The sequence below is a fragment of the Coregonus clupeaformis genome, chromosome 28 (assembly GCF_020615455.1).
Source record: "Coregonus clupeaformis isolate EN_2021a chromosome 28, ASM2061545v1, whole genome shotgun sequence".
NCBI classification, from domain to species: domain Eukaryota; kingdom Metazoa; phylum Chordata; class Actinopteri; order Salmoniformes; family Salmonidae; genus Coregonus; species Coregonus clupeaformis.
Genome location: NC_059219.1, coordinates 375,808 through 387,906, shown reverse-complemented (window position 1 = coordinate 387,906; position 12,099 = coordinate 375,808). Strand labels below are relative to the sequence as shown.

Below are 12,099 nucleotides of genomic sequence, written 5' to 3'. Positions count from 1 at the left end.
TGCAGTGATGAACTCTTTGCCAAAGCTATGAGGAAAAGAGAGTGCTGTGGACGCTAAAGAGGGGTAGAAACAGCGGAAACATCAATTTTCATATACAATCAAAACAATTCTGCTCCAGGATAAGATTATTTAATCAACAAAAAGCCCCAAATGTGTCAAAATACTTATGAGTCTGTGTTTCATATTGTTTAACTAATAAAGGAAATTGTATTTTAGGTGACTATGTGCTGTTGATGACAGACGGGGCGTACTACAGGCCTGATCGGTCTGTTTTCTCTTCATTCAACACAACAGGCTCATCTCAACAGTCTAAAATGGCTTCCTCTCCTATTCTCCTTTCCTTCATCTGCACTGATCTGAAAGGACAGGATAGGTGAAAGCTATACAGTGGATGCAGTAATCTGAAAGGACAGGATAGGTGAAAGCTATACGGTGGATGCAGTAATCTGAAAGGACAGGATAGGTGAAAGCTATACGGTGGATGCAGTAATCTGAAAGGACAGGATAGGTGAAAGCTATACGGTGGATGCAGTAATCTGAAAGGACAGGATAGGTGAAAGCTGTACGGTGGATGCAGTAATCTGAAAGGACAAGATAGGTGAAAGCTATACGGTGGATGCAGTAATCGGAAAGGACAGGATAGGTGAAAGCTATACGGTGGATGCAGAATTCTGAAAGGACAGGATAGGTGAAAGCTATACGGTGGATGCAGTAATCTGAAAGGACAGGATAGGTGAAAGCTATACGGTGGATGCAGTAATCTGAAAGGACAGGATAGGTGAAAGCTATACGGTGGATGCAGTAATCTGAAAGGACAGGATAGGTGAAAGCTGTACAGTGGATGCAGTAATCTGAAAGGACAAGATAGGTGAAAGCTATACAGTGGATGCAGTAATCTGAAAGGACAGGATAGGTGAGAGCTTTACGGTGGATACAGTAATCTGAAAGGACAAGATAGGTGAAAGCTATACGGTGGGTGCAGTAATCTGAAAGGACAGGATAGCTACTGTATATGGTGGATGAATTCACTTCCACCATGTTGTCAGTTTTTCAAAGGAGATGAGATGTATTTATTGAGATGCACCCAGTTTCTCTTCCCCTCTACCTTTACAGCATCTCTAATGACAGAGTAAAAACAGGTCAAAGCTGTTTAAAGGCAGTCAACTTAGTGTATGTAAACTTCTGACCCACTGAAATAGTGATACAGTGAATTATAAGTGAAATAATCTGTCTGTAAACAATTGTTGGAAAAATTACTTGTGTCATGCAAAGTAGATGTCCTAATCGACTTGCCAAAACTATAGTTTGTTAACAAGAAACTTGTGGAGTGGTTGAAAAATGAGTTTTAATGACTCCAACCTAAGTGTATGTGCTATAAAACATGGTTAAAACTATAATATTGATATCATGCATGGTGCATCCATAGCTCTGTCTATGAATTTGAGTGGTTACATTTCTCCAGCCCCATCCCTCAGTCTTTTAATGAAACAGGGGCGGGGATCTGATCTTGTTATTGTTTCAACTGCTGATTGCTGGTTTATATCGATTTAGGTATCTCTTCAGAAATGCATTTGTTCAGAAACAGTACTGGTACAGGTGATAAATAAAAAACTTAATTCTGAGCTCTTGTTCATTACTTTTCATGTATTATATTTCTTAATTGTTTTTTTATTTAAGTATGATTACAGATTATCCACTAGTTCTCAAAAAAAAAAAGAGTTAACATTGGAATGCTACATTTGTAGAAGCATAAAGACAAAGTAAGTATCCTCTTACCTTCAGGCAGGAACACTCTTCACCTTCCCTCAGTTTACTCACTAGTCAAACTGTCTTGCTTTTCCTCCTTGAAAACACATTGACACATTTCACAGTCAAACTCTTGACATTTGACAACTCTTTGCATTGGAAGCAGACAGAGGCCTGGAATACTGGGATGTGTGTGGGTGAAAGGTGACAGGTGACAGAAAGGGAAGGTTTTGTTAAGTAAAATGGTCATAGCACCTGCACTATGACACACTCAATTCCATTTCATAGCTTGTTGCCATGCACTCTGATGTTGAAATTCAGTTTCAAACGGTTTTAAATTACAAAATGAAACAGTTGACCCCACCCGTTTTAAATGCTTGTACAACATTGTCTTCATCATGCATGGCACAACTGTGTCGTTTTTGTGCCCCTAGTCTACCAGGTTGAAGTATATTATAGTATAACATGGTGGTGATTGGGCTTTATTTTAAGGGGTTTCTTACCATCAACACCAAAAGGTGTACCACAAACACTCACTTTGAATAGTAAATGAGCATTCAAATCATTGTGCACACAATTTCCATAGAAGAAGCACAAACCAAACTGTCATCTGAACACTTAAATCTGAATCTGTGCAGAGAAGCCTATTTGGTATTAATAAGGGGAACCAGATGTAGCCACTAGAATAGAGGGAATCAGACTACTGCAGCATTTTAAAAAGTGGCAATCTGCAGTTTGTTATTGTTCAAAGCAGACACCCTGCCAATGAGGGATGGGGCTGGAGAAATTCAACCACTCAAAATGACTGACCATCCATGATATCAAAATTATAGTTTTAATCATGTTTTGAGGCTATAACAGTTTACATTTATATTGTTTACAAACAAAGGACTAAAACAAGCTTTTGGTTTCTGATGGGGTATGACCGTTGAACTAAGCGCATGAGGCATTTATAAGTTATTCTTCAAGACTCACTGGATATATTCATTTTAAAAAGTCTGAAAATGGATGAGGCAATGGCAGATTGCCCCTTTAAATCAAAATGGTGACTTTCAGTCTGCAACGTGAGCTTTGTTTGGTTGGCATTTTAGTGTAGATCACACTTCAGTTTATCACCAAGCAATGCAGCTACAACAACTTGTCAATGATTGAGACCAACAAATACTGCTACAATGTAGTAACCTTTATTGCTTTCCTTTAACAACTTCATTTCCATAAAAAAAAAAAAAGTGAATTTGCGTTATCCCCCGGTTCCCCCTCCCAACCTACAGATACATTTACATTTACATTTTAGTCATTTAGCAGACGCTCTTATCCAGAGCGACAGATACCATTCATTGTACAGTTTAAGAACAAATCATTTAAAACTTCACTGATATCAAACCAAATGTCAAAATGAGGCCAATCAGATCCACTTGATAGGGGACTGAAATGTTTAGTCACATGGTGCTGAAAGATCGCCTGTCCTCAGTGGTCGTCACTGGTTTCTGAGTTCCACATAACAGTACTATAGCACAGTTTATTCTGTTTTCTATTGTTGTACAGCGTAGGGAAGATACTGAGAAAAGGCACCTTGGACAGCTCTTAACAAGCTCCCCAGTAGGCTATGTTTCCTAGTCCCAGCCTGCTTAAGTACTCAACTATCAAGAGATCATGCACACCAAGCCAGCGCAAAGTCAGAAAGAACAAGTACGTACGTCAATTTCAAAACATTCATACGTATGGGGCACATTATTACCCAGAGGGCAAAAGAACAGCTGTTAAAGCTGTTCATTTCTAAACTGTATCATAGGATACTAATGATGAGAACTGGTGCACCTTTTCTTGAAATTACTTTTTCGTGTCATCAAGGTGTTTAGATGGAAACTGTCAGTCATCACAATTATTGAAATTGAGGAGTCTCCTCTCTTTATTGAAGTCAAAACAAATTATTGCACCCCGTACGACTTACACCCAATGTTTCATAACCTGGTGTGTAACATCTATTCAAGTGAGGGGCATTGCGTGGATATTTGTATAACACTATAGATTTAAGTAAAACTAATTCAATGTAATTTCACATAATTCAAACTCATGAATTAAACTCAATCCCAGAGCCATGAACAGCAGATTGATGCCTTTCCCAGTAGGACCAGTAATAGTATACACATTGGATTATCAACTAAAAGCATTGCTGTTCATTAGCACTAAATCCACAGGACAAAGATTATTTAAGATGATATATTTTTTTACAAAAATCAGTCTACAACAGAACAATAGCCAATAGAAGAAGAGCGTAGAGAAACCCACCAATCACAGTGTTGTCCAGTGTCAAATAGGAGACAAGGGTTTACAGCTGAAAGAAAGGGAGGGGCAGAGAGAAACACAGCAACATCTTCTAGCAACACTAGTAGATTGACAATGAGGGAGTCAGTGAGTGAGAGCGCTAAAGAGAGAGCGAGAGAGCGAAAGAGAGAGTGAGTGAGAGAGAGCAAGGGAGAGAAAGTGAGTGGGAGAGAGAGAGGGCGATACAGAAAGAGGGAGAGTAACAGAGAGAGACAGAGACACAGAGAGAGAGACAAGGGCCGCATTGAGCCCATTAGTTCCTGAGACTGATCTAAATAGATACATTTATATAAAAAGGTACATATAGCCTCCCCCCCCCCTCCCCCCATTGTGGTGCGGCAGGCGTTTCTAAAGTGCACAGATATAAAGACAGGAAATAAAGAACATGAATTACCGGCCAGCAACAAACAACGACCCTGCTGTCTCCTCCTGCCCCCTTCCAAACTCTGCAACGTTGACCAATTCAAAATAAATTAAATGCATTACATATTGTAATGATATAGATAAAAATGATTAAAAAAAACAATATAAAATATATACCCCATAACAGAAAATATTCCATTGGATGTAAACCTTTTAACAGGATAAAAGTGGGTTTCCCCTCGTCATCATAACCAAGTGTAGCTACAGCTCTGGTAAGACTTCCTTGGTGCAGGTGCACTACACTAGATTAAACCCAGGCTACCACAGCCATGTACAATAACATTATTGAACAGCTTTAAACCTGCCCTGAAGAAGGCATCAGTTTTATAAACTTACTCTATACATATTTTCTTCCTTTCAAGTCCACCATTATGTATGTATGGACACTGCAGGCAACACCCTCGCCATTACTCCAAAAGAACAAGACCGCTCAATCGAGAAATGTGAAAACATTTTGTTTTTGAAACTTCATCTTATTATAGTTTGTTTCCAATTTGGGATTGTTTAAGGTTAGTAAGAGATGTTTGGCAATTAATTCAAGAAATATTCTGCAAACTATGGGCTATGCTATGGTCTGTCATGTTCACTTTGACACAACATCTTTAGCCTTTGAACCTACTATGACTGATAATCTGAATCAACAGCACATAGTACACATCACGGTTTCATGACTCTGATATTGTGAAAAGCCATCTTAAGCTGCTCTTCAGTTTCTTACACTTTACTGTACACACCCATGCGCGCGCACACACACACACACACACACACACACACACAACAGATAAATTAAATATAATATGTGCTCAAATGTGTTTGGACCTTTTGTTGAGCATCACCTGCTTTCTCAAACATAATGTAATTTAAAAACAAACTGTCTATTGTTCAGAGTGAGCCAGATAGAGTGCAGTCGTTGTGCTCAAGCCACCCTGGGTGCATGGACTGCTGTTAGGCCTACCGCTTCCTATGAACCACCTGGGGACAGGTTTTAAATGCTTACAGCAACTCTTATAATATAATGCACTAAGGGCGATAGAGGCCACTATATGCATTCGTAATGCATTGCACTCGAAGGAAGTGTTACGAGGACAGACTGTACAACATATCACAGAGACAGACTATGGACATGTTGGTAAAAAGCCTGATGAAAGTCATTCCAAGAAGACCCAGTTGTTCCTTAAAAAGGCACACCTGAATATAAAGTCAATGTTTTTTCACCTTAAAACGATGATAAAATTAAAAGACAAATTTCCCTCTGACTAATTTCACAATAAGAACTAAAGAAACATGGCTAACTAGAACTGCTTGTGTCTTTGTCTGCCCCCTTGGCGTTGGTTTGGTAGCAGCTGTTAGGGCAGCGGGCAGGCCCATTAAGGACACTGCCCCCTGTTGTGTGGGAGGACAGGAGGACAACGCCATCTGGTAGGCTAGGGGCAGACGTGGCACTCTCCCTGCTCCTCCCGTCCCTCGTTCATAAGGAGGTCTCAGCATCCCCATACTTCTCCCCCTGGTCGTTCTCCAAGTTTATCTTCACACAGGACACCTTCGCCTGGCTGGGAACAGAACAACTCAATCATCATCACCACCGAAATTCAGTTCATTCATTGAAAAATGGCAATTATATCTAAAGATATCTATTCACAATTAATGAATTAAACTTGAATTTCAGTAAGTTAAATCCTCCAAACCCATTCAACAAATGACAACCCAATACAGTAAGTATGAACCCACTCACCACCCCTTTGCCACACAACGTGCAATGTTGCAAACTGTTTAAATGCAACATTGCAAGACTGAACGTACCGCAGGTGGACCCAAATGCTCTTATCTTTGGTTTCTTTGAAAATATTGCCAGTTCTAAGACATTTGCCATACATACAGTACTATTGATTTGCGAGTTGGTGCTTCATAGCATGTCTATTGTGGGTGGGAGTGGTTATAATTAGCCTTCACGCTCTCCAGTCATTGAAAAGGTATGGGTTCAACTTCTGGACTGTATAGGAAAATAGGGTGGAGGCATAGAAGCATGAGGCTGGATTCCAAAAGGGAACACTTGCTCCCTTCTCTGGCCCTCGCCAATCTTGAGAGTAAGCAATAATAGCCTTATACAAGGTTTCATCAATATTCCTCCACACTTAAAAACATGTGATTGAGACATATTGACATGCATGAAATTAATGTAAAATAGTTTCAGAATGCATTTTCAAAAATATTTAAATTGAAAAGTATTTATTTTTTGGTTTAAATATTTTGTCAAATGATTATCAGATGGTGTGATTTTCTGAGAGGGATGGGAGCATGTTTCTGGGTTTGGCCCCAGCAGCCAGCGAGGAAGAGGAAGGATGAACACCTGAACCATACTGAGGAGGAGTTATAGCTACCTGGCACTATGTTTCAGAGCTTTGGCACTGTCAGAGTTCATGGAGACAGATTTCCAATTGGCGGTTTTGTCCATTTCATCAGAAATGTTTACCATAGAGGGGTCCAAACTGCAGGGGAAACACACACACCACAACACCCTCAAGCTGGCGTACACAAACACACATTTCCAAGGACACACTACACACACACCCCCAATGTGGGTCTCATTTCTGAAACATAAACTCATGAATTTTCTTTTCTTGGCTGCAGTCAACACAGTATTACAGAGGACCCTTAAAAAAACGATCTATCATAACCTTTATAAACTGCAATACTAAGGGAAATTAGCAACTTAGTATAATAGTCGCTTGACTGCAAGGACAGTCTGTGATTGGTTGTTTTTCTGGTGGTTGTCTTTGTGGTTGTTATGGAATTGAGGGTCAGGGGGGTCATGCATCCACTCTGTGATGATGAAGGACATGTTAAACAACACAAATCAAACACGAAGGCTGTATTTCATTGCACAAGGCTGTCCACTCCCATAGGCTCTTCAGAGGGGAGGAAACAGTGGTGTGGAATGAAACCGGTCCGAGGAGGTTATGGGCAGTTAAATCAACAAGGTGGGAAAGTGGCTGCATGAGGGGTGCATGGTGAGACTAGAGCAGGCCTGAGACTGACTGAGAGACCAACCCCTGCTCTCTCCTCTGCGTCGTGTGGCATGTTGAACTCAACACTGCTGTCACACCTGCTTTGGAAGAGACGGGTCAGGGCTTCAAAAGGGGTTACTTTTCCCTTGTAACTGTTACATGAATATACTACTCCATAGTTCTCCAAAGTGCTTCACAATGCATTACAGAACCAGTGAGGAACAGCACTGATGGGCTGTGGTTAATGGGCTGTGACTTTCTCCAAGTATAAAGGACATTGATATACTGCATCAAAAATTGTCCCCAACCACTAACCTGACTTTGAGGGTCTTGAGGACACCCGGCCCGTCGTAGGGGTGTGCTATGCCCTCTTCCACATCCAGCATGCGCTGGGCCTCCTGTAACCATGGAAACAGAGGGAAAGTGTCAGTGGGACCGTCGTTGGCAGCTCTCTGCGTTAGTCTGTAAGAACAGTCGGACACACCTCCTTGGCTTTCTTCTTCTTGTCGTCCTCCTTCTTCTTCTTGCTCTCAGGCATCAGGTCGTCCAGCCAGCTCAGCTCCCTGTTGGTGAAACAGAAGTCCAGCAGCTTCCGTATAAACACCAGGGCCAACACCTAGAGAGACCAAAATAAATCAGTGAGTTGTACTTTTAACTCTTCGTTAAAATGGCGTCATCCTGACAATCTAGTTCTGCGCCGTCTTTTTGCTTGACATATTCTCTCAGTCTTCAGTTTCTACTTCTGTTTTTTGCTAAGAAAGCACCCTACTAACAGCATATTCGTATTCTTACCATCATGGGGAAGACGACGGCGGCTGCGGACGCCTTGATGACCCACAGCAGTACCAGGCATGTGAGCTGCACCAGGGTGAACACATGGACCTTCCACAGGGGAACGTAGCGCAGGTAGATCAGGTCCGGCTGGTGCTTGGCTGGCATGCAGAACAGCTTGATACGGTCAAAGAACTACAGGAGAGGACAACCACAACACAACCATGTTCAGACCACAGGAGGCTGCTGAGGGGAGGACGGCTCATAATAATGTCTGGAACTGAGTGAATGGAATGGCATCAAACACCTGGAAACCATGTGTTCGATACCATTCCACTAATTCTGCTCCAGCCATTACCACTAGCCCGTTCTCCTCAATTAAGGTACCACCAACCTCCTGTGGTTCAGATGTACCGTTGAGAGAGTGGGGGGGGGGGGGACGACGACGACGACGACACTGCAGTGCAAACCTACCTCACTGATCACATGACATAACACCACACAGACTGACCTGGATGCCTTTGAGTGAGGACACACCCATGTAGAGAAACACCCCGTAGAGGACTGGCATAGGGATGAACTAGAAAGACAACACATGGGGACATAAGTTACTTTTTAGGACTGGCATAGGCATGAACTAGAAAGACAACAGGGGACAGAAGCTACTTTTTAATCATAGTCTTCGCCTTTTTCTCATTTCTTTACCCACAAACCACTAGTGTGCTAAATAATACTTCCCTTTCCTCATCACTTTCTGGTATCGAAAGGAAATGATGTTCCAAAACAGTGAAAGGATGTTGCCTATGGATTGTTCTTGAATTAAGGTGGCATTTGGGCATGGCATTTTGGAAATAATTCTAAATAAACTAATGACTTTAAATATTTTTTACCGTTATGATAACATTGTGACACCAGTTGGAGTAGTAACACCAATAATACTAAAAGGGTGTGTGCGATTGGCTAATAATTTTCTTGAATATAGACCACTCCCCTGATAGCAGTTTGCCACTAGAGGGAATGGTCAATGTCCTTGTACAGTTGAAGTCGGAAGTTTACATACACATCGGTTGGAGTCATTAAAACTTGTTTTTCAACCACTCCACAAATTTCATGTTAACAAACTATAGTTTTGGCAAGTCGGTTAGGACATCTACTTTGTGCATGACACAAGTCATTTTTCCAACAATTGTTTACAGACAGATTATTTCACTTATAGTTCACTGTATCACAATTCCAGTGGGTCAGAAGTTTACATACACTACGTTGACTGCCTTAAAACAGCTTGGAAAATTCCAGAAAATGATGTCATTGCTTTAGAAACTTCTGATAGGCTAATTGAAATAATTTGAGTCAATTGGAGGTGTACCTGTGGATGTATTTCAAGGCCTACCTTCAAACTCAGTGCCTCTTTGCTTGACATCATGGGAAAATCAAAAGAAATCAGCCAAGACCTCCAAAAAAATGTTTGGACCTCCACAAGTCTGGTTCATCCTTGGGAGCAATTTCCAAACGCCTGAAGGTACCACGTTCATCTGTACAAACAATAGTACGCAAGTATAAACACCATGGGACCACGCAGCCGTCATACCGAAAATAGAACTGTAGAACTGTTTGGCCATAATGACCATCGTTATGTTTGGAGGAAAAAGGTGGATGCTTGCAAGCCGAAGAACAACATCCCAACCGTGAAGCACGGGGGTGGCAGCATCATGCTGTGGGGGTGCTTTGCTGCAGGAGGGACTGGTGTACTTCACAAAATAGACGGCATCATGAGGAAGGAAAATTATGTGGATATATTGAAGCAACATCTCAAGACATCAGTCAGGAAGTTAAAGCTTGGTCGCAAATGGGTCTTCCAAATGGACAATGACCCCAAGCATACTTCCAAAGTTGTGGCAAAATGGCTTAAGGACAACAAAGTCAAGGTATTGGAGTGGCCATCACAAAGCCCTGACCTCAATCCTATAGAAGATTTGTGGGCAGAACTGAAAAGGCGTGTGCGAGCAAGGAGGCCTACAAACCTGACTCAGTTACACCAGCTCTGTCTGGAGGAATGGGCCAAAATTCACCCAACTTATTGTGGGAAGCTTGTGGAAGGCTACCCGAAACGTTTGACCCAAGTTAAACAATTTAAAGGCAATGCTACCAAATACTAATTGAGTGTATGTAAACTTTTGACCCACTGAGAATGTGATGAAAGAAATAAAAGCTGAAATAAATCATTCTCTCTACTATTATTCTGACATTTCACATTCTTAAAATAAAGTGGTGATCCTAACTGACCTAAGACAGGGAATTTTTACTAGGATTAAATGTCAGGAATTGTGAGAAACTGAGTTTAAATGTATTTGGCTAAGGTGTATGTAAACTTCCGACTTACATCTACATTTTAGTCATTTAGCAGACGCTCTTATCCAGAGCGACTTACAGTTAGTGAGTGCATTAATTATTTTTTTTTTTTTTTCATACTTCAACTGTATATCTTAATAAAATCAGTGATTTTCAAGGCGGTAACACCAATGACAAAACTGAGGGATACACAATATACTAGTAAAAAAACAAAACGATATATATATATACAGTGGGGAGAACAAGTATTTGATACACTGCCGATTTTGCAGGTTTTCCTACTTACAAAACATGTAGAGGTCTAATGTTTATCATAGGTACACTTCAACTGTGAGAGATGGAATCTAAAACAAAAAAATCCAGAAAATCACATTGTATGATTTTTAAGTAATTAATTTGCATTTTATTGCATGACATAAGTATTTGATACATCAGAAAAGCAGAACTTAATATTTGGTACAGAAACCTTTGTTTGCAATTACAGAGATCATACGTTTCCTGTAGGTCTTGACCAGGTTTGCACACACTGCAGCAGGGATTTTGGCCCACTCCTCCATACAGACCTTCTCCAGATCCTTCAGGTTTCGGGGCTGTCGCTGGGCAATACAGACTTTCAGCTCCCTCCAAAGATTTTCTAATGGGTTCAGGTCTGGAGACTGGCTAGGCCACTCCAGGACCTTGAGATGCTTCTTACGGAGCCACTCCTTAGTTGCCCTGGCTGTGTGTTTCGGGTTGTTGTCATGCTGAAAGACCCAGCCACGACCCATCTTCAATGCTCTTACTGAGGGAAGGAGGTTGTTGGCCAAGATCTCGCAATACATGGCCCCATCTATCCTCCCCTCAATACGGTGCAGTCGTCCTGTCCCCTTTGCAGAAAAGCATCCCCAAAGAATGATGTTTCCACCTCCATGCTTCACGGTTGGGATGGTGTTCTTGGGGTTGTACTCATCCTTCTTTTTCCTCCAAACACGGTGAGTGGAGTTTAGACCAAAAAGCTCTATTTTTGTCTCATCAGACCACATGACCTTCTCCCATTCCTCCTCCGGATCATCCAGATGGTCATTGGCAAACTTCAGACGGGCCTGGACATGCGCTGGCTTGAGCAGGGGGACATTGCGTGCGCTGCAGGATTTTAATCCATGACGGCGCAGTGTGTTACTAATGGTTTTCTTTGAGACTGTGGTCCCAGCTCTCTTCAGGTCATTGACCAGGTCCTGCCGTGTAGTTCTGGGCTGATCCCTCACCTTCCTCATGATCATTGATGCCCCACGAGGTGAGATCTTGCATGGAGCCCCAGACCGAGGGTGATTGACCGTCATCTTGAACTTCTTCCATTTTCTAATAATTGCGCCAACAGTTGTTGCCTTCTCACCAAGCTGCTTGCCTATTGTCCTGTAGCCCATCCCAGCCTTGTGCAGGTCTACAATTTTATCCTTGATGTCCTTACACAGCTCTCTGGACTTCACCATTGTGGAGAGGT

At 41.7% G+C, this 12,099-nt stretch overlaps 1 protein-coding gene across 1 annotated transcript in view; it reads right to left on the bottom strand.

Moving 5' to 3' along the window:
• Nucleotides 1-4,232: 4,232 nt before the first annotated feature.
• LOC123482118 (sodium-driven chloride bicarbonate exchanger-like) overlaps nt 4,233-12,099 on the bottom strand; it is an 80,249-nt gene continuing 72,382 nt past the window's right edge. The window contains exons 22-27 of the mRNA XM_045208453.1: nt 8,782-8,850; nt 8,292-8,465; nt 7,984-8,115; nt 7,815-7,897; nt 6,873-6,980; nt 4,233-6,044 (exon numbers count right to left, since the gene is read on the bottom strand). Coding sequence (XP_045064388.1) covers nt 5,963-6,044; nt 6,873-6,980; nt 7,815-7,897; nt 7,984-8,115; nt 8,292-8,465; nt 8,782-8,850 — 648 coding nt within the window. The 3' untranslated portion in view covers nt 4,233-5,962. The remainder of the gene's footprint in view (nt 6,045-6,872; nt 6,981-7,814; nt 7,898-7,983; nt 8,116-8,291; nt 8,466-8,781; nt 8,851-12,099) is intronic.